The 25,211-nt window shown below is 41.0% G+C and overlaps 1 protein-coding gene across 1 annotated transcript in view; it reads right to left on the reverse strand.

Moving 5' to 3' along the window:
• Positions 1-25,211, reverse strand: part of myo3b (myosin IIIB) — a 70,421-nt gene that overhangs the window by 17,639 nt on the left and 27,571 nt on the right. The window contains exons 14-34 of the mRNA XM_086266421.1: positions 25,061-25,165; positions 24,696-24,779; positions 24,348-24,550; positions 24,169-24,267; positions 23,976-24,090; positions 23,736-23,862; positions 22,930-23,140; positions 21,974-22,121; positions 20,688-20,841; positions 20,466-20,554; positions 18,861-18,990; positions 12,795-12,874; positions 12,005-12,025; positions 10,764-10,841; positions 9,076-9,281; positions 6,356-6,467; positions 6,055-6,217; positions 5,556-5,636; positions 4,034-4,130; positions 2,683-2,734; positions 1,623-1,746 (exon numbers count right to left, since the gene is read on the reverse strand). Coding sequence (XP_086122547.1) covers positions 1,623-1,746; positions 2,683-2,734; positions 4,034-4,130; positions 5,556-5,636; positions 6,055-6,217; positions 6,356-6,467; positions 9,076-9,281; positions 10,764-10,841; positions 12,005-12,025; positions 12,795-12,874; positions 18,861-18,990; positions 20,466-20,554; positions 20,688-20,841; positions 21,974-22,121; positions 22,930-23,140; positions 23,736-23,862; positions 23,976-24,090; positions 24,169-24,267; positions 24,348-24,550; positions 24,696-24,779; positions 25,061-25,165 — 2,479 coding nt within the window. The remainder of the gene's footprint in view (positions 1-1,622; positions 1,747-2,682; positions 2,735-4,033; positions 4,131-5,555; positions 5,637-6,054; positions 6,218-6,355; positions 6,468-9,075; positions 9,282-10,763; positions 10,842-12,004; positions 12,026-12,794; positions 12,875-18,860; positions 18,991-20,465; positions 20,555-20,687; positions 20,842-21,973; positions 22,122-22,929; positions 23,141-23,735; positions 23,863-23,975; positions 24,091-24,168; positions 24,268-24,347; positions 24,551-24,695; positions 24,780-25,060; positions 25,166-25,211) is intronic.

Genomic DNA, 25,211 nt, shown 5'->3' on the forward strand with positions numbered 1-25,211 from the left:
GAATACCTGAAAATCTCTCCACATATAATATCTAAGGAATTAGTCCAGGCTATTTTTTCTGTTGAAAATTTCAACATAATTGAACTGTCAGATCTAGAAAACTTACAACTTACCTACTTAAAAAAAGCATTAGAGTTTGATGTGCTGCAGGAAAAGAGACTAAAAGACTAACCTTCATTTACCCCCAGGATAAATCTCAGAGGTTGCAAGATCACTGCAAAAATCCCCTTGTTACATCAACATGAACCCTAAAAGTCTTTTTTGACCAAAGTCTTTTGTACAATGTTTCACAGTGATCCAAAATCAAATGTAATTTTTCTTCAGTGCACATGAGCGACCTGCTTTTTTAAAACTATTTACAAATAAAGAGGAACATTTCCAGAAACATTACTTTTGCATTTTAATTTCTTAAGGATGGACATTTTATGCATAGCAATCAAAGGATGCTTAAACAATTGCAGAAGCATTTCTTCTGCATTTGCTTGTAGTGGCTTTATTCTCCTTTCACCTCGCACCGCCCAAAAATGTCCTTCAAACTACTTAATCTAGGAAAGAAAGCAATTTGACACAAGCCATCTTTACAGGTATACCCACGAAGCCTTACTGTGGGCATGCTTTATTATTGATGCAATGATGCTATGAATTCATTGTTTTACATTTGAACAAATTCTTGGGCTTTAAACTGTAAAGAAAAACAAAAAAACAGAAAATCATTCAGCTATTATTTTAAACTTACATGTGGACCGACTGGAGGAAAAAAGCAAAGCAAAGCACCAGTTTAGGCAAAATACCCTCACATTCACCGCCATGTTTCCTCTCAATAATCACTTTGACATTATAAATTCATCAAACACTGCCTCCCTTCAGCGGCAGTGATGCCTGGGAGCGGGGGTCACCTGTATGCAGCATTACCGAATTAGCCGCTATCTAACCCAGACCTGCTGTGGCGTGCTGACACTAATCCCGGGCCTGCTGGAGAGCCCTGTCTGTGTTACATTATCATGTCTAATCCCCATAATCTCTCAGCCGCAACGCTAAACACTATTCCACCTCGGTCTCTTACCTCATACCCCTTTAATAACATTAATGAAGGGCCGGGCCCCATTACCAAGGCTACCCTAGCAGTGGGCTGGGTGACGGCCATAATCAGAGGCCCCCTGCACAGCCACCCACTCAGCCTTCCAGGCAGCAGGAATTAATGTAATTCGTCGCCTGGGGCAAAAAGCAAACCAAACATATGTTCAACAAATCAGGGTTTGTGTATTTTCGTGTCACCGTTACTGTGCAGGTCTATTAGAGTCACTGATGAGATCCTTAGTGAAGGGCCCGCCATGCAGGAGAACGAAAGCTTTGAAGTGCTCGTGCCACTTCGAAACTCCCCCCCCTCCACTTGCCTTGAGACATTTATGATGAGCTGACCTGAGTTATTAAAATACCACAGAAATGATCGCCCATAATGCCGCTCTTTTTTGCTGTCAACAAAGAATGGCAGCAGGGGATTGGCTGGGATGAAAGGTTGAAAGGGGTCTCGTATTAAAAATGGCACTTTATCCATTAAAGCGGGATTTCTGCTGTCTCTTTGTGTAATTACCTGCACCCGCCAGCTCTGTGCCCGGGCTTACCTTGTTTACACTGCGTGTCTCGCAGCCTTGCCGTCTCCCTGCACGGCGTCGTTACACTGTCTTCTGCTCTGCCTTTGTCTCTCTTGATGTCTTTCACTTGTCTGTCTTGGCTGTCAGGGCCAACCTTGAAAGAGGAGGCGTAAACACACCCAGAAGAGCAATGTCAATGAAAGCACTGAATGAATATATACAAGTTAAAGCATGCCCTGTAATGCGTTTTTTTTTTTTTTTTTTTTTCAATTTAGTCATGTAGATGTTGTATTCATTTATTTACAATTTACAATTTGGCACTCATATAACTCAAACCCATTAATGTGCTTTGCAATGTTAATCAAATGCTAATGCAATTGCATATCCCCCCCCTTTACTAGCCCTACCTCCTAGCAAACAGCACCACACTGACTTAATTGTGAGAGTATGAAAAACAGCACATACAGACTTCCTCTCATATTTAATTTTATCTTTGAATAAAAGAGCTATAGGAAAGTATTAATCTGCTTAACATTTCTAAGTACATCCTCCAAAGGATTTTGCTTTTTTAATCTTACATATGCTCAGCAGAGTTACTGGCAAAAACTGTACATTTTCCTCATTTCATCCTTTCAACATCAAATGGTGAGCAGCAAAAATTGGATCAGACTTCAAAGACTGTGATGTGCTCCAAGTCACGGAGTGGCTCTTCTATTTCACATATTGAATCCGAGCAGGATATCAAAGTGCTACCAAAGAACCTCAGGTCTTTACTAAAAAAAGGGGTCTAACATCTGTAGAAAGAAGAGCGCAAAGACAAATCACCTCAGGGAAGAGCGAGCATTTATTCTCAGCCGTGAATTTCCAGCCTTTTGATTCTCTCGTTCCTGTACCACCCTGTCTTCTTCTCCGCTGAGATGGAGGTTGGAGCAAGAGAACTCTTTTGTCTCAAGGACTCAAAAAATTCCCAAAGAATAATCTGGGTTAAAGCTGCTTTGTAGAGGAGCAGCATTGTTTTATTTTATTTTATTTTTTACATACACAGCTAGTAAGGCATAAGGAAAATGCTCATTGATATTCTGCTACTTACATCTTTTTTATGGGTGTAATCTCCGTCTGCCTCTTTGTTGTCCGGGCTGTACCTGTGAAATTAAGACGCACTTTTAACTAAAATGAACGAAAATGATCACTGCAAAATAAAGCATATTGCATCAGCTTATTACAAAGAAATCCAGAGCTGAGGATGATTTTTATTTGTCTTTTTTGCTCCTAAAACATCTCCACTTTATGATTATGTAATTTGCGGAGCAAAAAAGCGCCGATGTGTTTCTGCGCCCGTTCGCTCATGTTGCATTATTTAAAAAGCAAACACCAACGAGACAACATCTGCACGCACAATGCCGCGAGCCAGTGGCAGTCATGCTTCGGGTCTAGAAAAACAAAAATCTCATCCAGTTTGGAACTGGCAATGCAACCGGAGGCTCTGCTGTTTGGATGCAAACACAGAATTCATGCATGGCAGACAGGAGGGGTATCAAAAGGGAAAAGAACAGCATGTAGGTGAGAACACAAATCTTACCGCAGGAAAATGGGCCAGATCATGTCAAAATAAATATATATGGAGAGATTCCAACACTGATTAAACAGAATTGTTAAGTGGAGGTTTGAAGTTTTTTCCCACCAAGGAATATGATTGTAAACATGGAGAGAAAAATCCCCAGATGAGGCTCTGCTCGGTTTGAGTATACAACAAGCATAACATTTTCAGATGTGTAAATCTAGTATTTTGGAGTTTTGGAGTCGGGAGAGAAATGCGCAACCTTGACCAAAATGTCGCAGAAGATTTAAACAAGATATGCAATGCATCTCTAATTTTACGTCTTTCTTTCTAAGAGCTATTGTGAAAGGTCTGAAATCATTCGGGGATACTTAAAACAATTTTTAGGATGCTTAGAGACTTTTTTAATGACAAAAAAAAGGTAAAAGCTGCCATCAACACCTCGTGTGCCGCTATTCATTCAGTGGCTGCTCTCCCGCTTAGCAAATACTTTCTTAATGTCTGGCCTGCCCATATGTTGAATAAACACAAGCTTGTACATCTGGACACCAGTGCAGCACCCAGCCCCGCTTGTGGTCAGACAAGTGTGCTATCTTGGTGGAAAGTTATTTATTACGTTTATAAAACTGAAAGAGGTGGTGCACAGGGAGGAGCTTTCTCCTTTGGGTGAAACAGCAGTTCATTATGAGGCAAAAGCAGCTCATCCAGCAAAGGCTGAAGATGAATGGCAAGCATGGGAGGCCTCTTGCTCAGTCAGCCATGGCTACTGGTGGACTATTGTCTGTGCAATGAGGAGCAAATGAAATTACAAAAGAAATCAAAGTACAGGAAAAATGAGACCAATGAGAACAGATGCTGAAGGACAACAAATGTCAAAGCTCACCCTAAATGCTCCTCTTTGGTGGTCTTTTCTCCAGCCTCAGGGTGACATCTGTGCTCCTGGGGTCCACAGTCCCGACGCACCCGATGGCCCCTGTAAGCTGCACAGGATATGAATGCCAGACACGCTGTCAAATGGTCAAATGCCTCACCCCTGTCCTCATATACATGTTACATGCTCACACAATTACACACAAAGTGTATTTATTATATATTAATCAGGAGCACCAAACAGTTTTGTATTAAGAAACTCTGGATTCACCCGCGAGGAAGTGAGATGTGTTTAGCATGCATATATGGTCTGTGGCGCTGCAGTGAGGAAACTTTGTGCGATTATTGAGACACACTGAGCTCAGACGGATGGTAAAAGGAGCCTGCTGACTTACTCCGTCGACGGGCTTTGTGTTTTTCTGGTAAAATTATATGCACAGGAAAAGAAGGCTCAAGTACATTGTTGAGCAATGGTTCTATTTTGCATGGTCTAATCTGATCGATGGTGAGCATGTCCCCCAGGCCCCGCTGAGATCTGAGAAGCCACCAGGCTCATACATTTGAAAGGCATCTGTTTATTTTCAGAATGCAAATGCAGCCCACCTCAAAGGCTATAAGCTGCAGAGAACACACAAAGTGAATGTGCTGGAGTGCTCCGCCGGGGGGCTGAGGCCCCACTTATGTCAGGTTCAGGTTCTCCCCCCACCCCGCCTTCCATCCCCTTCCCGAACCCCGGCGGCCACACACAAACACGCTTCTCTAAAAAGAAAGACAGCGGCGACAGAGAGGCTTTCCCAACACCAAAACCATGTTTACCCATTCTGCAGCTTTATTTACAAGGGTTTAATGGAGGACATTTACACAAGGTGTGCAGGCGACTGAGATGCTCCATGTGCCAGATGAGGGCAGCCCTTAGGAGAGCCAGGGGAAACAATGCCAGATCTCCTCCCTCCTGCCCTCCTCTCTCCTGCCCCTTTTGGCACCCTCCCTTGTCCTCCAGTGAGAGCCTCCGAGGAGGGGGAGGGGGGCTGGGAAGGTTAATGTGCCCACTTTGATCTTCGTCAAGGCACACTGAGTAAGAATTAATTTACATTTCAGATGAAAAGGTTGACAGTATAAAAAGGCATCTTGTTTCTGGTATGTGAGAGCTGTGTAATAGGCCAGGAATTTGAGAGAGGAAGTCGTGAGGAAACAGAAGGGATAAGCCCCTCTCTTGCCTTTACTGGGAAAGAGATGAAAGGAAAAAAAGGATCTCAGTATGCACTGTTCTTCTGAAACATGGGGACCAAATGCTGCCCAAACTTTCAAAAGCTTTTCTGTATGCATTATTAATTAATTATTACTATTTCGTAGGCCACTCATGGAGATCAAAAAGGTGTTTCACAAAGATGTAAGGTTTCCAGGCCTTTATCCCGTTTCCTTTTGAAAATGTATGAAAACAGTGGCGCGAATTTCCACCGGACATGGGGCCGCGTGAGAAATTCCAGATGTCTCCACTTGAATATTTGAACTTGAAAATTTAAACATTTCTTTACCTGATTGTATGCGGACAGCTGCCTCTTCCCGCTCTTTTTTGATTTGCTTGAGGTTCTGCCGAGCAACATAGCCCCTCCAGGCTAAGGGGAAAAGAAAGAGACAGTGTGTGTATGCGTGTGTGTGTGCGAGAGATTGCTGACCTACCTCTGTGAAACAAAATAGACTGCGCATACTACACAAGATCCCACTTCAAAACACTGCTAAACCAGGTGGCAGAGGGATGGATCCCTTTGAACTCTCTGAGGTCTTATTGTCTGCTCTGAAGCATTGCTCTTAACCCTCATAGGTCAAGCTGTGGTTATCAAACTATCTCTTTTATGAAGACTCACAGGCACATAATAGGCTAGATGTCATTAAGAAACCACCTCACATCAAATTTGCACCTGTTTCATCACGACCGATAAAAGAATATATCACAACTCATCTTTCTTTTCATATTTTTGACTTAAGTTTGAATAATCGCTCTTCCTGTTTACTGTTTAATCAAAACCAGCGTACCTGACTGGATGATTGTGGCCCCACGGCTTCTCTTCTCCTTCTCTTTTCGATAACGCCGGGCCCCGAGCCAGCCTTTAGTGTAAGCTTGCATCACCACCACCCGAGCTATTACTTCCCGCAGCAGCAGGTTCAGTTGTTCCACATGGTAGTATTTCAGAAAAACCTGACAGGACATTTTGCTCTGCTTAGGACATCCAAAGCTTGATTATGTCTATTTCTTTTATGTCTTTACAAACTTTAATGTCTTTTACAAATACAAATAACTTCAATATTAAACTTTTTGTTTTAAAAATAACCCCACCTTTGTCTTTCCCAGCACCCAGTCTTTTAATTTGGCCCTCTCCAGTATGGCAACAGCGTTTTCTTTGCTAGTTTCAGGCATCTCGTGAGCCCGAAATGCAAGATAGTAATATCTGGAAGAGGAGATAATGAAGAGAAAAAGGACACCTTTGAACAAATGTAGTTACTCAAGCAGAGATATTGTGTTTTGCTATTATTAAAAAAAAAATCTGGGAGTATTTGGAGCTGATAAATATAAAAACTAAGCATTATCTTTGCACAGGAAGTCGTTACTTTGTTACATAGTTTTTACGTCCTCAAAAAGCATAACACAATAAAATCAAGGTTGGATAAAACACTAAGTTAAGTGAAAAACTGTGCAGAAAACCCAAAATACAGTGTCCCGATATGAGAACACAGGGTGTCAAGAGGCTAACGAATTGCTGAAGGTGTTTTTATTACAAGCTGCATTCACAGATTCACTGACACACAACTGACAGAGCTTTATTCGACGTCTTTAAGCAGTACAAATGCATGCACACAAATGCATGTAGCAGGCAGTCAGATGGATGCAGAGAAGACTATGTGCAAACTAGAAGACCCGGAATCAAACTATGAACTTGTGGACAACCTGCTTTACCTCCTGAGACACTGACATGCCAATAATAGAACAATATAAACAGATTTAAAGAATTTTAAAAAGCTACTTTCAACTGCTTTCTTAGTGACAAGGGATCACATATTTGATTTGGCAACTTTTTTAACACATTTTTAACGTATGTCATTCCTATAAAAGATTGTTCTGCCACTTATTCATTTATTTTTTGATTAGGCAGTCTAAAAGTTTCAAGTTAGGTATCTAAAAATGTTGACTTACAGCTTCAAACTTCAAACTTCTGATTTTTTAAGTGAAATAAGCCTCCATACCCTCCTAATGCAAGCTCAAAGGGATCTTTGTGTTCTCCTGGGATTGAACCAGGAATCTTTCACTTATTAGGAAAATATATAAACCACTAAATTATAGAGAATAAATCAAGCATGTGTCTGAAACTGGAGCCATCTGATATACAAATCTTGAAATGTTGAATATTTGACAAGATATTGATAATTTAGCTAACTTAGTTTTGGTAGACTAGGGGATGACGTAGTGCCTACTTACTTAACTGTCTTCAAGAAATGACATTATCAATATCAACATCTTGTTGCACATTGCTACTAGAAGTACTGTTAAGAGAACCACAGTTAAAAACTTCCTGCTGCTCAGAAATCTGAGTCAAACATGACTCTTTAACAGAGACCAGCGCTGGATCTCTTTTCAATGCATCATCGTCTCCTATTTCAGTGGCCACAGAAGATCCTCATTAGCGCAGGCCTATCAGTGTGCATCACCCACGCCGCTGTTTATTGCTCACATTGTCTGGATCCATCCACTGATCCTGCTGTTTATAAAATACCAGCATAGGACAGAGTGGTTCTAATTGTTTGCTCAGGGACATCAAGGCTCCAGAAATACTCGTTCATCTTTCGTGTTCTGGCAGTGGTCAAAAAGAAGAAGAACAACAAGAAGAAAAACTTCTTTGAACTCCCCTCCCCGCCTCAGTCTACAGCCTTTCATTCTAATTCCTGTTGATACCTGTTATTTCTTTGATGGTAAATACAAAGCACTGCAACATCAGACGAGCCTTTGATATGGGAGCACAAATTTAAATCAGTTTTCACTAAAGGTGCAGTTTAGCCATTCAGGTCTGTCTGTATGACTTCTGCCTGGCTCAGGTAGGATGATATGGATTCAATAGCAAGGTTAAAATATATTTACACACTCTCCTTCTCACACAGGCACACTTCAGGCACAGGAGACAACAGGGACGTCATCGTGCCGGGGGTTGTGTGCGATCTTCCAGTAATCGGCCTTCAATACTGGGAGCAAAAGTAGGACATGCAGGGAAACACCATGTGGTCATTCAAAGTTTCAGCTCGCCAAAATTAGGCCCACATTTTTAAAGCTTCCCCCGAAGCAACGACACTAACCAGTCATCTCAAAGTTCTTCTTTCCACAAGTCTAAGTTAATTAAATTTTATATAATCTTAAAGTCTCCACATTAGAGGTGGCTGGAATACTTTTCAAAGGAACACTGATCAAACATAAGCTTTCTGGCATTTTCGCACAGCCTCATCTAAATGTGTGGATTTTTTTCCCCTTAAAATTTAGGTGTACGCTTTTAAATTGGAGGAAGCGTGTAGTGCTTAGTAACAGTTAAACGGATCCTGTCCCATATTTTTAAAAACCCAAAACAACACCCTTACGTAAAGCCCCCCGTTAATGATGAGACTTGTTTTAATTGTGCTCTAATGTAATACCGATGGGACAAGGAGACTATGTTTGAGCTTTTTCAGGTCACCGAGTATAAGAACAAACTCTTTATGAATAGTAAAAGGAAATCTATTAAAATGCATCACCCCTTATAATCACAGTTCCTCCTTGTTTGAATTTAATCCATATCTTCCAGACTGGAGTATCCACCCAGTTAAAAGAGCTGCAGGATTTAGTCTTGCACTATCACTAATGACTGCCAATTAGTCAGCCTCTTGCTCTGCTCAACATGTACCCCTATCTAATTAAAGAACCCGTGTTTTTGTGTGATGTAGAGCACGGCTCACTTGTTCTACGCCATCTCTGGGGTTGTGTCAGCGTGCGTGCGTGCTGCAGAGTGGAGGCGCCGCCTGTCTCGACGCCACTCTTACCTGTTGACAAAGTCTTCAAACAGGATGCGGTGGGAGTAGCCTTGGCGGCGGATGTTCACAGTCTCCAGGATCCCAGTGTAACGCAGCTGCACCATCACCCGCTCCTTGCAGAAGCAGAGTGCCTGCCTGTCGTCATTAGGTTTGATGCAGCGCACAAAGTGTGGCTGGCCCACGACCATCTTAGACAGCAGGTCCATCAGGGAGTACTGCACAAACACAACAATGAGGGCAGAAGCAAGAGAAGACACGAGAGAGCAGTTATATCGTTTCATATTATCAGGGTTTTTAGGTCAGATCAGATCTGCACTGGAAGAAGCATTCAAACTTTTTCCAGACAGTCTCATAACAAGCTCGATGGTACCCACGAGAATGAATCAGTATGAATCAATAAACAAATCTATCCCAACAGGACACAACAGTGTTTTCAATTCTAAAGTAAAAGACATCATGAATTATTTAGGGATTTGAAAAAAAAGCAACACTGTGTAATTCTATTTGCAGAATTGTTGGTATCAGTTATGGTAATGTTAAAAAAAATGCAATGTAATAACAAAACGAATTAAAGTGTGCAAGTAGATTCTCATTCATCCAGGTCCTGGCAGTCTTCAGCACTTAAAAACAAGGTATGTGACCTGCTTTGGGTTTAAATATAGGGTTTTGTCCATCAGTTGTTTTAGAAGTGACGTCTTCAAAAACCAAAAAAGTCCACTTGCTTTCTTTTTAAGCACTAATTAAAGATGTATTTACTGAGATGTATTTACATTTTATGAAATGAAAGGTGTGTTACAGGTTCATAGTCTATGAGTATGCTAAGGTCCTCTCACTTGGATCCAATTGACCAAAGCAGAGCACATTTCATCATCAGGCCATGAGCATGACATCCCTGCAGACGTTCAAGTACCTGCCAATTCTGTGTTAACTTGTTCAACTTCACACTCGTCCTACAAGGCAATATAACAGAAATGACTACTCATCCATGGTGTCTGCAACTATTTGTGTCCACAAGTGAGTACAACCCCTACTTTATAAAGCTGCAGTGGACTTGTTGGCAGACAGTTACTGATTTACACAGAACAAATTCATTAAATTCAATTTTGCTGTCCACCAGCCATCTTCAGCAAACATTCCCCAGCTAGTCCCCAGAGCAAGCTGAGGACATCTTTTAATGCTTTTCATCAGAGGTAAATTGACAAAGAACACATGAATACCCATAATTCATTTAATGTAAATATTATATCAGTAATAACTGAAGGATCCATTGATATCACAGACTTTGCTGGTTTGATCAGTTACAACATCATATTAATAACAAGTTAATCCACTCATCAGTGGAAGGCTTTTAGTTGTTTTCAGACAATCAGTGCTCCTGCTTTACGTCACTGAATCTTGCTGTTTGGAGTTATTGATACAGCATAAATTAATCATATTTGTATGAGCTTCAAATTAGTCTGCAGCTTCATATGTTATGAAGATCATTAGCTGCTCAGCTGAACCTGAAAAGCAGCTATCATTTTATTTTCACATTTGAAGCTTTTCTTTGTTACTCTTACAAACAAAGTACACAGTTTAAAAATGCTCAACGGCAAAATGAGACCAGCACACAGACTTCAGTCTCATTTTCCTGCTGATGTATGGTGGAGTACGTGTCATCCGGGCAGTCATTTTTAGTGAGAAATGCAAACACCTACACGGAAATAGGAGGCCACCGTCTGTCTCCTCATCTTGGTGGTTTCTTCTGGGTGGCGGATCATCTCCATGGTGTCCACCTGAACACAAACAGTCGCGATAAGCACGCTGCACTGATGATCAGGCCAGACTTAGGCCACTGCAACATAAAATGCAGCAGATTCAAATGAGATGCTGTTCATTTGCGACATGACATATTCAGCGGGCTCTGCAGAAATAAAGGTATTATTACAGCAGGTCCCCTTCCTCTAAATGGGCCAGTTGGGAAAACACAGCTGTACTAACTGTGCCGTCTGTATAACACAGCCTCATAAACACTTAAAGCTAACAATCTAGAGAATAATACGGCACTGCTGTGGGGCATGGGAAAATTGCAGAGCATTCTGAGTAATGAGACTAGCCGTCACCGAGCAGACAGTCATCCTGATGACGGCGGATTAATGAGGACACAATATAAGCTTTCTAATGGCCTTCGCAGTTCATGGCTTCATCAAAATTAATGATGCAATAGATATTTTATAGTAAGTGAATATCTTAATACTTTATTTCATCCTTGCACGGAGAAAGGAAGGTACGTGAAAGGCTGTGCGAGCTGCATAGGAACGAGACGCTCCGACACTTTGTACTTCTGTATGATCTGCTTTCAGAATAGCAAACGGCTATCGGAGACTCACTTCCACTGTTCTAACAACTGTCACTTTAATCTGAGCGCACTGGTAGCTTCTCGTAAGCGTCAGTTTCTGTCAACTTTTCTCCAACTCTGATTGAGAACGAGACGCATACATATTACATCAGTCTCACAGAGTTATTACTAAGAAGTCCTCTCTTCTTCAAGAATAACTGAGTAGGTGCTTAGTGGAAGCTCAACAAAGTAGGACTGTTATTATTCCCACTGTTATTCTGGCCTTTGTTTCCGTCTCACATGAAGCATTTTTATAATCTAAAAGACACATCGCAGTGCATTTGTTTACATTAATAACTCAGGAATGTGGCTGTGTGGAGAAAAAATGGTTCAAAAGGGATGATTTACATTTTCCAAAAGCAGCTTGTGATTGATGTTTTATGACTGGAGCTGCACAGTCAGTCTGTGAAGCGCAGTTTGAAGTTTTAGTTTTTGGATTACAATAATGCGATGATAACTTCAGTGAACTATGTTGGGTTTATTTTCTCAGATCTGTCCTGTGCTTCAGAGGTGGTGCATTTGTATTCAGAAAGTTTTACTATTATCAAACAGGGCTCTTACCTTCAACAGGTATTTGGGAGACTTTGAGTACAGCACATGTTGTCGAATAACATGGAAGGAAAGGAAGAGAGAAATGGAAAGACAAGAGGAATCTGAAACTCAGTTTTAAGAGAGGTTCGAGTGTTAAAGCATCATGTGACTTCGTATTTCCTACACAAAGATCAGATTAAAGTTAGTCAACATAGGCTGAATATTTTCAGTCATTTAAGAAACGCGATCTTAGAGATATTATTAGCTTGTGAAATTCTGCCCCTTAAACAAAGAAGGTCCAGAAATGAAAGTGTTAAAGTTCAGAGGGAGAGGCAGTAAGAGCTTTTTCTTTTAAGAAAATTTCCAGCCACTGATGCTGCCAAGACTCAGCTCAAACAAACTTAGAGTGAACATGAACAATCAGCATTGCTGGATGCAACAAGAGATTCTACATGAAATATCATGGAAAGAAAACCGTCAAGCCAATGCAGTGATTTAAGCTGATTTAGGAGAATCTGCAAAAGTCATCCTTAAAATTTAAAACGCTACCTGCCAGCGACAAAAACAACAATATTCACTAAGTCTCAGAAACTACTTTTATGATGTAGACACTGAGTGCCAGATGGCGATGCTGTATCACCACAAGCAAGACAGCAAACATAACAGGGCAGTCAATTAATGTGGCTATGCTTCACAGCACAGGTTTTTACTGGGTTTCTTATGGTGCAATGCCTGTGAGCAACAAATAAAAAAAAATGTAAAAAAAGCATTATGGGGCTTTTTTTGCACGTGATGATTCGGGCTACGGCTGAATGCTCACCTTGGTGCGTCCTGAACCAAGCTGTGGTGGGAGAGATCTGGAGGCGGCGGTGACTCTCGCTTTGGACGTCGCCAGATTTCCTGTTGAACACAAGAATGAAGCCAGTGGACTTTCATGCAGTAATATGAGAAAGCAAATAATATTTGGGAATGAGCCAGCGGCGTTTCAGTAAACACTCCGGGATTGATTTTCTTTTCTTTTTTATTCAACATACAAGAAAAAGGTGTATAAAGCGTGCACCACTATGTTGGTGTTCATAGAGCAGGAGAGTATAAAGAAAAAAAAACTAAGCTGAATCCATGGGCTCAGGAGTGCATCTGTGTGCACAGCAGTCCAACAGCCCCACACACAGTGGAAAGGATGTGAACATAGCATATGCAAGACAGTCTGAACATTTCAAAGTTTCTGCACAAGATGTCCAAATGTTTTCTCTGGCTATATCTTCAGAGGCTAAACTGTGATTAATAGCAGTGAAAGAAGCCTTTGAAGCAGGATTGGTGACATCAAAGTCCTAATCCATGGGTGGCAGGATTTTTATAATGAGTGGGAAGTATCTTAACACATTTCAAAGGGTTTACTCCATGAATAAACAATAGCTGCACAGATGTGCCACACACACCTTTAGAAAAATACGTCTGCAGACACAGGAGGCAGCATTACCCGAGCAGCCGTGTATGGCAAGAAGGAAAACCTTTTTAAGTTTTTTTTTAAAGATAAAGCCAAAGTGACAGCCCAACAATTGTTCTAGATTTTCTACCGCACACAGACAAACTTCGAAAATGCAAATATGCTCTCGTCTTCTGCAATATCATTTCAAGACTCGCATCGGTTGGTGAGGACATCGTCTGACAGCGAGCCAGAAACTTAAACACCGGATCAGCGCCTGCCTTTTCCCAGAGGACGCTGCACTATCAAACATGTATTAGAAGCTTCAATCAAAAGCCGGACTGATCAAAATCAATTTAGGATGGATTAATTAACAGGCAGTGCACTTCTAACTTTAGACAAAGGGTGACCTACTGGTGCCAAAGGGTTTTGCACTGAGCCAAAGCAATGTGCTGTTCATAGCACACATAGATACACACACACACAAATATGTGCACACACACACTGCTGTAGTCAAAACAACCAAAAACATATGATGTGAGCACTCTTCAAAAGAGTCTTTTAAGCTAGTACTGATGTTGCTTTTAGCTTTTGACAGTTATCTCCCGATTTCTATTTATGCATCTGCTTGTTTATTCTGCTAATAAATCAGTTTTTTTTTGTATCAGGCAACAAACTAAATGCAAGACATTCTGCCATATTAAAATATGCTTTTTATATTTGTTGTAAATACGTTTGGAAAAATAACCAACGGATCAAAACTGGAACCCAAAAATAGAAGAAAGGACAGAGTAAAGCCCGATATGATGGAAATGTGAGCAGTTAATTGCTCATTATGAACACATGTTTGTGAGAAGGTCTTGTGTTTAGGATACCGGGAACAGATTTTACAACCTCAAAGGCCCCTTCGGCAAAACCTACACACATGCACGCACGCACGCACAAAAAGTATGATCTTTGAGAACAGGGGCTGTTAAACTGTGTCGGGTATATTACCAGCACACAGGCAGGGAGGGCCCTGCTCCAATTAGCCCAGAGTAAAGCTGGATGGATTAATTGGAGTGGGTCTTGTGCAAATGAAGTGCGCTCTCTCTTCTCCCCATTAGTGCTGCTGGGCCAGATCATCTGAGCACATTTGTCATGATGAATTAGCGGCTGCGAGTGGAACGGGCTCGTGGAGTGTCACTGTGCTTTTACGCCTCTCACTTCCATGACACCATCAAGAGGAGATGAAGGGGCTGCGCTGCGATGAGAGAAACTATGACAGTTGTACCTAAGCCTTGCAAATGGACACTCGCTGCTTTCTTCGTGTATTCCTTGGCGGGTCGTATTAATTCATTCTTCCGGCGGGTTTCATATCCCCTCCTGACTAGATGATTAGAGCATTGGTTAATAGTCAGTATCCTCAAAGATTTCTGCCTCCTGAGACACGAAGCCAAGGGAACACCTGTGATGTCCGGCCTGAAAAGAAGACCTTCTAATTTAGATACAGTAAGGAGCTTGTCTAATGATGTGGATAATAATTATTCAAACACAGAGACGAGCTAGAAAAGGAAGATTTGTTCTTTGAAAGCGGATTCAGCTGAAGAATAGGCTACATGTGTTTTAAGTTACAGATGGAGACAGCCCTTATTCTCAGAGTTCTCATGATAAAAATAAAACGAAAAGAGAAAAGGAGTGGAAATATAAGAGGTTAATAATTGAAAAGGAGGGCGAGCAGGTGAGGGGAATATTTCCCAGGTCATTCAGACTTGAGAAACAGGTGGAGGAGCGTCCCACTGATCGTTTCTGCTTCACGCATGTTGCTCTTGGCATGGACTACCAAGACGCAAACAGAGAGAGGCAGAGCGGTGTGTGGGGAGTGGGGGGGTAGAAAGAGAAGAAAAAAACCCTTCCTTGGCATCTGTGCATTCACTTTGAAAATTAAGCCCAGCAAGAATCCTGTAGGAAAAAAAAAAGCTCAAGCTGGCAGTTGTATTGGGGTTCTATTGACAAGAATAGTCAATGTGCTCGGGATTAAAAAGCAATCCCGCGTTCAATATGACACCTCCCTACATGCTTTTATGAGTGCCAGTGTGCGCCTTGTACTTCAGAAGCTGTGGATCGAGCTGTCGACACGGGGGACAATCAAAGTTGTAAGAGAGAGCAGCCTTCCTGAGCTGAGTGAGCAGAGCCTTGCTGGATATTTCTGCCCGCTCTCCCGCTCTCTTTTTGAAAACATGTGATCTAGAAACTCAACTCAGCAACCAAGCAAATTAGATTAAAGCACCCGTAACCCCCCGCCACCCTACCCACCCTCTATAACCACCACCGGTTATGCCTAGAGATGGCTTCGGGGGCTGTTGATTTAAATGCCATCCACTACTGTCAAAGCAGATCAATCATAAAAAAGCATGGTGTAATTGGCTTTTAGTGACACAACACAGTGTTGCATTTATCAAAGGATGTTGTACCATGTGACTTAGGAGAGCCGGCTTCTTGCTATTGATGTGCAAGGCCCGTCAAAAAAAAAAAATCCCTCTGCTGACTCAAAACATTCCCCAATACTGCGATTAGGAGAGAATTCAAACAAAAGTATTACTTGGTGAGTGTCTCTCCTGCTAGAGAGAATATGTGGAAGTGCAGTGAAAGACTGCAGTGTCTGCCGACTGGGATGAAAAAAGGCAGAGAACAAAGAGCCAAATATGTCATATCGCTGGGAGAAGCCTGTCACTTCCACACAGGAGGATCTCCTTACATGAAGGGAGACGGAGGGAGATGGCAGAGGATGGGAGAGCTGCAACTGTGGCTTTGTGTGAAGATGTAAAACCAATATGTAAATTGCTCAATATGAACTCCACAGCCCTAAAGATCTTGCAGAGCATATTAACGGCATGAGCTTCTTTAGCAACTGCAGCAATTGGCAAATGGCATAAATGCTCCAGCTGACAAATATTAGACTTCAGATTGTGATGTGACGTGGTAAAACTGACCATTAAAAACAGCTTTTTGCTTTTAAATCTGCAAAATAACTAGGGGAGTTAGGTATGAGATAAATGTAATCAAAGGGACATTAAATTATAGTATAAACTTGAAAATAAATGGGAAAAACTCAGACAGAGGATAAATATTTCACATTTGTTCTGAAGGATAGTGCAGGATCTATGATATATCTAATTATTTATTCTGCAAATACAAAGAGGAAAATACAAAGATGCATACAAACTCAGGGAGGGTTTATTTCTTTAGAAGCTGGTAATAAGAAGTCACGAATGCTATGTATTAGGTGCTAATAGCGTCCCTTTCAAAGACGGCATGTAATAGTAAATCTTTATATACAGAAATCATCCCGTGATTAATTTTTTAAATGGTGGCTTGCCAATGAATAATTCAAAATGACACCATCAGTGCAGGTCCCGTTCATACCTGTTATTTTTCAGCGTACAGTATAAGATGTTAAAACCTTATCGGTTGAATGAGAATATAGCATGTGTGTGCCTGCGCGGCCCACTATCTGTGAACTCCATCCTCTGACAAAGAACTGGCAGTCTCGATGAGCAGTGTGCATGTGCAGATGTGCTATGCTACAATCAGCAGGGCCAGGCAGCCCTGAGGCCACACACACACGCGCACACACACACGTCCACTGTACTGTGACCGTGGGTTGCCCAAGCCCTGGTAGACCCAAGTGAGCTCTGCCAATTCAAACACTGTGATTCCCCTGATCTGGGAAAGGCCCTGGCTCTGAGGAATTTGTCCATGCAAATACATCCCATTTCCTCTGACAAAACACCACCACATGTCCAAGCCTCAAGGACCCACATTCTGCAAGGCTCAAGTGCCCTCGCTATTCACCGCCTGGGAACTTTTTACTTTCTGAGGCCTTCACACTTCCCTGCTACCCTTCAATCATGAACGGTCGGGATATCACATTCTCAAATTGCGGTCGCTTGTTTTACAGTCGACAGAAACCAAAAAGCTAAATTGTCTGATTTATAGGTATTGTGTCCTCACTGCAGTGTGACATGTGCATCACCACAAACATTAACCTCCAGTGCATTCATGCACAATATGTGTAGTCCAAAACCCCAGATCCAGCATTTCGCTTTCATCTCTGCATCCAGGCCGCTGCAGGTCTACAATGATGTCCCCTAGTGGTGACACACTGAGGGGGCGGCCCAGACAGTGAAACCACCCTGGTGTAAAACAGATTTCCATCAGATCGCCCCAGATAATGGTAATTTCACAGATAACAGAGAATCCATAATGTGGAGTAAAATGCAAATTAAATCTCCCCACAAATTTTACCCCGAAGAATAGATTTATAATTTTCTCATGCGTTACTGTATCTCACTTAAACAGTGCTCCATCTTTTCCGGCACGATAAGCCCGAGCAGTGTTTCATAGCTCTTTATCTAACGAGATGATCTGCGGGTCCACAAGCTGCAATATGAAAATCGGACCTCTGACTCTAAAATTAAAAAAGATCTGTGTAAGCACGGTGTTTCTAAAAGAATCTTAAACATTTCAGGATAGTCAGGACAGACACAAACACAGTTGAAAAGAAAAAAGGAAATAAAGAAGCTTTCAGGAGTGCAGCAGTAAACACTGCAGCACATCTTAGTTTCTATTCAGTGCCTTTGTGCACTGAAATTAAGTGTTCACTGAATTGGGTTTTATAGAGTGTACTTTTCTGAAGCTCGTAATTGCAGAAAGGAAGTGGCTGAAGGCTCCCTCGTGCACAGCCAGCAATTGAAGTTTGCAGACACGCTGCACAGATTTCTACAGGAGTCTCAGCTTAGGTGCCTTTTGTGAATCGAATCTCCTTCTAATGCCACTGGGAGAGAAAGCAGGAATTTACAGGTGCCTAAAAAAGGAAGCGAATCACATAAAGTGGCTTAGCTGAAATAAAAGTAGGAAGTGGGAATCTGATAATATAAAACATCTATTAGCATTTCAGCTAAATCAAGTGACCAGGAGGGCCCCAGCCCCAGCTAATGACAAGCACATTACTCTACCTTCATTTAACCAACAGAAAAGAGGTGGGAAGAGTTGCTTTTGTGTTCTCTAAATACTCTTTTTTCATCCCCTGGGTATTTAGAAACCTTATCATAAAAATATCCCACTGCACCCACAATCTGTAGATAGCATTCAGCAGAGGGAAACCAAGAGGGACAGCTTAGTGAAAATAAAAACAGAGCGCCATGCGGAGAGCTGAGCCTCTCAAGAGATAATGGAGACTGCAGATTTATCCGAGCACGGCACGCAGAGGCTTGAAATGAAGGGGGGCTGGGGGGGCAGCAGATGCCTGGGAGTCGCGTCTTAAAGAAACCCACTTACCTGAACATTTATGGGAAGAGTACACAGCAGCACTATTCACTGAGTGATATAGTCCCGCAATTGTTAACAAAAGGAAAGTTTCCATTTCCTCTGTGGCTAGTGGTTAGTTGCTGAGATTTTCTAAATAGCATTATATCATACCTGTTTTAGTTAAGGGGCTGGAAAACAGCTGCTGCAAAAGTTTGTTCTCTGACGTCCTCAACACCACAACAATGTCTGCAGGGAGAGTGTCTCTGTTTTTCTCCAAAAAGCCATTCACATTGTACATTACCTGTTGAGTAGGACATGAGAAATACACGTACGTGTAACAGTCAATTCACATTTTCTGAATCTGAATTGTCATCACTCTATGATAAGGCTGAAATTAATGCTGGGGTATGGTTTAATTTATTTATATATATATATATATATATATATATATATATATATATATATATATATATATATATATACACACACACATCTTATGTGAGGGTAAAAAGATCCCAGAGAAAACTGATGTTCCTTTTAACCACAGAAAAACCACAGGTGTGAGCAATAAAAATACTGATGGCTGAAATCCATTTGAGGTTCAGTTGCCGGTGTTGCGCATGCTGCTTCTGCCAAACTGTCAAAGCTTACTGGAATACAGATGTTTTTAGAAACACCTGCGTTTTTCCTCAGTGACATGCGATAAGTTTGCTGTGCCGCTATCCAGTCCTGGATTTATGAAAAATTCCAATAACACAGTTCAAACAGCTTGGTGATTCCCAAAGAGCTATTAGCTGAAAGCTTGGCATATCTCGGCATGGTGTGCAGTATGTCATTAAAAAATCTGAGGAAACTGAACAACTAAAGGACAAAGGAAGAAGTAGCAGCACTAAAAAATGTCTAGCAGATGAACAGTATCTGAAAGTCATGGCCTTAAGAAATAGGAAGAAATCTACTGTTTGCTGAACCCTCGTCAAAAATGGTTTCCCAGCGAAGGATGGCTGTCAAGAAGCCATTCTTAAAGAAGGGAAACAGGGAAAAAGGGCTGAGGCCTATCCTAGCTGTCATGAGTTGACAGGCAGGGTTTCTAATCTGTCACAGGGATAACACAGAGAAACAGACAACCATTCACATTCACCCCTTTGGCCAAATTAGAATCACCAGTTACCTACACAGGCAGATCTTTGTAGTATGGGAGCTCGGGTACCCAGAGAGAATCTATGCAGGTGCAGGGAAAGAGGGTAGACTCATTGTAGGGAGCCCCAGCTGGGTGGTAGATTTGAACCCAGGACCTGGTTGCTATGAGGCTCCAGTCCTAACCACTGCTGCACTGTGCCACTCTTCATATGTTCGCATGTCTCATATTATAATCCACTCAAAAAAGTGTCTCTTTTCACATTTTCTTCATATAAGATATTTATAAGAAATAAGTATGAAAAAAGTTAACATTATGAGAAAATGTGAAGGATCAACTAAGATAGACTTTTTAGTAAAATTTCACAGACTTATAGGATTTTGTTTCCTATTTTTCTCTATATGGGATGTAATAATTTTTTTTAAGTCACAACAAACCTAATCAGAGCCCAAAACAGATGTAGAGAAAAATCCTTCCATAAAGTATGCAGATGTTTATGAAATACTCAAAGTAAAGGAATAATCAGAATAGAAGGTTTTACCAAGCATTTCAAAGGCCTGAACACTGGTTTACATGCTCACACCCATCATCATCAAGGCAGTAGATTGTTAGTTAAACACATCCAATGAAGTATCTGATACCTGTCCGGCATAGTGCTGAATTCCAAAACAAAGCTCCACTCGTTTTGGTATCCAAAAATATTTGCAGCGCAAATTGTCCTCAAACTTATCTGTAAAGAAGACATGTAGAAGAAAATTACAGCACGTGAAGGCTCATTATGCATTGATCTGTGAACTCTTATGTAACTGAGTTATTTTATGTGCTACATCTCAGCATGTTTGCGACTGTAGTTCCAATCTTACCCACTAGGGTCTGGTCGGTGGCCTGAGGGAAGCGGCTCTCTTCATCCAGCAGGGACAGCAGACCCATGGGCTTCTGCAGAAACATGTCCAGAATGGGCCTATTGTCCTCATACTCCACCAGGCTGGCATCAACTTCCTCGCTCTGGTATTCCATCTAATTAGAACCAGGGAATGCAGAATAATAATCTAGTTATGGTTTCCCTAAATGACCCAATTAAACAACCTAGGCTAAATATGCAATGTGCATGTGTGGTTTAAAAAAAAAAGAAAAAGAGTTTCTAATCAAGCAAACCACACACTTGCAGCCAGCTGTGTGTGTCTACGGCTGAAATTTACAGCGTAATAGAGTCTTTTACTGAATGCATAAAACAGAACAGCTCCAAACCAACAAATAGAGCCACTTACTTATTCATAATTTATTTCAATGTGCAAATAACCCAGAGTCAAATCACATTATTGCATCTATTTAATTTCAGATCAAAAAGTTGTTTTAAATATATATTTTACTAATAAAGTGGAACCAATGGATCTAAACCATCCTCATGTTTAAATCATTAAGTCAGAATAATCAGTTTCTGTGTACAGCAAGACTGAAGACATCCACACACAAAATAAAGATCCCCTTTCCACCGAGCATTAGCCCTACATCAGGGGAGGATGTTTTCCACAAGCTAAAGGCCTTTTTTTCAGAGATCACTGCTATAATTAATCTGAACGGGGAAAACGTAGCTTCCAATAACACTTCTGGTCCTGGAGAGAGCTAAAAATGTGAATGTAAATGAAAGTGCAGAGGCTATTATTAGTCCATATGCCGTGCGGAGTTTGGCCTCAATAAATAATAGTTTGTATTTTTCTAAAGAAATGCACACTGAGCTATCTAATGAGAAAATGTGCCACATCACTAAACCGAGCCACTTTTCTTGAGTTCTCTTTAAAAAAGACTGTTGCAAAGTTACTTCAAACAAAAGGGTTTCTGATTGATGTCAATTCATCTCCATCGAGGAAAAAAGGCTTTTCGCACTTCAGGGTAAACAGCTTCATTAAATCAATTAAGAGAGTAATTTGGGGTGACTTGTAGGAAAAATTAATGTTGAGAGCTTTTCTGAATTGGTAACTGTGTAAACACCAAATTTATTTAAGTGACTAATTTCCATAATAGTGTTTTAAATGGAATGTTCTCTGCATATTTTGTGTTATTCTTTCACCCCAAACACATTACAGTGGTATCTTCTACTTTGTGCATTAGAGCGGATCATTTAAAACCTATTTATGCATGAAGAACTCACCTGTTCGAGAGCAAATATGTGCTGGTTGAAATAAAACTGAATCTGCTCGTTTGCGATGTTGATGCACAATTGCTCAAACGAGTTCTTCTTGAAGTTTTCAAATCCAAAGATGTCCAGGATTCCCACATTCATGCCGCTCTCTACGACACTTCAAAGGAAAAAAAGGGGGACAAACAAACTTATTCTTCTATGCGATGGAACAAGCAAATCCCCAGCAGCCATATTAATTGATAAAACTTTAATGATAATCCAAGTTCCACCCAAATACGGAGTCTGGTCTGGATGGCCTAGTCTGACGAGAAATCATAAACACCGTCTTTGAAAAAGTCAGATCTTCTTAAATGGCTTTTATTTCAGTCTCTATTGATTTAACCTCCAGTTATTTTCAATGTCTGCACTAACAATACTCACTTCTGCAACACAGCATAGATATTTATGATCCTGTATTTTATATTCAGTGCTTGGAGCTGCTACTTTCACGATCAGTCATTACCCACAGTATGTAGAGGTCACCTTTAACCAGTGCTACCAGGTTATTAATGGCAATAAGGAAACGGCTAAGATGACTGGAATGCAGACGGGAACTCTGGCTTCATCTCTGAGAGACGACTCCTTGACAGTCAATGCTCATATTTATGAAGGAATTCTTTTGGATCAATGAAAAGCCTCTTTGCAGTCTCTCTGAAGTCTTTTTAATCATCTGAACACTATTTTCTCTGCACGCAACTCTGTATCAAAAATTTATTAAAACTTTTTTCTTTTTTGCTCTCCTTTTGCTTGTCTTGTGCTTTCCCATTGATATTCCCCTCTTCATGTTTGCATCTACCTCTGCAGACTTCCAGAAAGGTCATCAGAACTTTGCAGAAACTGAGTGAGAAATTACACCCCAAGAAATTACAGAAAAGACAAAAACAGTGGGCATGCAAACAAATTGTTCATCACTAGCACGCACTGACCAGACATTCATGTCAGGCTGCAGGAGTGAGTTGATGCGATTCACTATCCAGCTGAACAGGCGTCCGTACAACGCCTTGGACATGGCGTCTCGGACATCGGCGGCTTTGTCCACGGTGTTGGAGCGGATGATGGTTTCGCCCCTCGTGACCACACACTGAGAGGTAAGTGCTTCCTGGAGCTCCTCGGGTCCAATGCTAAGGAGAGACGCAGCTGAGAAAAAGGCGAGACAGTCAATCAGTTTCACAGTGAAGAGATTACTGCATCTTATCACAATACTATAATAACAAACTATAACATGGTTATACTGCAGATATTTAAAGTGGAAAGTGGAAAGATTCCCTTTTCTCAAATTCTACAACATCACCTCAAATCAACAGCTCAATGATCCCAAACACACATCTAAACTGTTTTGGGGATGGATAAAAATTTGTGGACTTTATTTAAAAGCCAGCTGAGCTCTACCAATTCTCCCAACAAGATTGGTCAAATATCCAAGCTTGCTGATCATGGTGCAGCTTGCTAAGGGGCATTTAACCAAATATTAGTGAGAGGTAATGTATATGTCTGAGCCTATATGCATACTTTTGACCATGTGTGGTTTAGAGAATATCCAAGATACATTCAAAATCACACTACACCCTACAAGTTCTTGTTTTTAAAGCAGCTAAAGATGTACAATCCTGTTTTTTTGCAGCCAGTGATTAACTTCCTAAAACACTTCAGGTCGTACAAGTTTATGGGAGTCACCGATGACCATTTTTTATTTACAGTCAATGCTTACAACACACATTGCCTAACATCTCACCGTTCTCTAAGGCCTCTGAGTTAGGCACTTCACTAATATCGGTCTGATGCTGGGATGTGATGGAGGCAAATTCAATATTCCCAGTATTCAAAATTGCTGAGAGAATTTTGTAAGCAGAGTCGACCTCCTAAAAACAAGATATCAAAAGAAAATTGTTACATATTACGTATTTTATATATTACAGCTCTCAATAGATCTGTGCCCAAACATTGCATATGTGATTGCTTGAGTGTTTAGTACCTCTTCTGTAAAGCCGATATTTCGGAAGCACTCCTGAATGGCATCAAACTGCTCTTTATATTGTTTCCTTGACACAATGTCTTGCATCACTTTGCAGTGCTGACTGTCAATGTACCTGCAGATTCATGTTATGACAGTCAAATTAGTTTCCACATTGTGAGGAGCGAATGATGGGATTATTTGCATCACAAACCTGGGAGGTGTCCCATCTGGCAGCCTGTAAGTCTTCAGCTCATCTTGGTGGTAAAGGCCGGCATATATGTAATAGAATATGTGGAAATTTTCCTCCCCTCTGAAGGAAAAACAAGCAGAAGTTAGATGAATTACTCAAATCCAACCGCAGGAAGGAAAAAAGCAAGGGCAGCTGCTTACGGAGCCTGTTTGATGACCCTCGACTTCTCCAGCAGGTATTCAGATATCTTGGCCCCAATAACCGCTCCTGTCGGCGTGAACTTCATCTCCAAGTACTTGCCGAAGCGACTGGAGTTGTCATTGATTGCCGTGCAAGCGTTTCCAAAGGCCTCGACGAGAGGGTTAACCTGCAAAATCTTCTCACGGAGTGTCCGATTGTTTGCCTGAGAGCAACAAAATAATTATTTCATGAACTCTGGTAGATTTTTAAGATAGTTTATGAAGTAGTTATATCAAGTAGTTAAGTCTGGTATTAACAAGTTAGAAATGATGATGAAAAATAGTGACCAAAGAGCTACTATGCAGTACCTTCCCCAGGAAAGTAAGATGCTGAACAATTAAATGAGCACTTTCTGTTTTCCCAGCACCGCTTTCTCCACTAATGATGATACACTAAACAAACGAGATAACAGTTCATCAAGCGGGAACACTGACATCATATACCATAATTTTTTCATATGTTATTTACTAACATTTCCTTGCTCCTTTGCTTTTGTCCAAAAGTTTCCAAATCGACATTAAAAAAATAACTGATTGTAATTAAAAGAAATTGCTCGAAAGCATTTGTAAAACCTACAGTGCTTTATACAAAATAATTTTCATTATTATTCTATCAGTTTTAGGATTGCACGGTACAATGCTTCAACCTATTCAGTCACTTTTCTGGAAGATACCTGGTCTTTGCAGAATGTCACCATGCCTTGGTAAGCTGCATCTGCAGTAGCAAAGATGTGTGGAGGGTTGTCAGCTCGCTTTACGCCATGGTACAGCTTAGAGAACTAAAAGGGGCATAAAAGTATTCATGATTACTTTTATTTTTATTAC

The sequence above is a fragment of the Aulonocara sp. 'chitande type north' Nkhata Bay genome, linkage group LG16 (genome assembly GCF_057382095.1).
Source record: "Aulonocara sp. 'chitande type north' Nkhata Bay isolate Kocher_YH1m ecotype deep benthic linkage group LG16, A_spYH_male_GT1.1, whole genome shotgun sequence".
Lineage (NCBI taxonomy): Eukaryota > Metazoa > Chordata > Actinopteri > Cichliformes > Cichlidae > Aulonocara > Aulonocara sp. 'chitande type north' Nkhata Bay.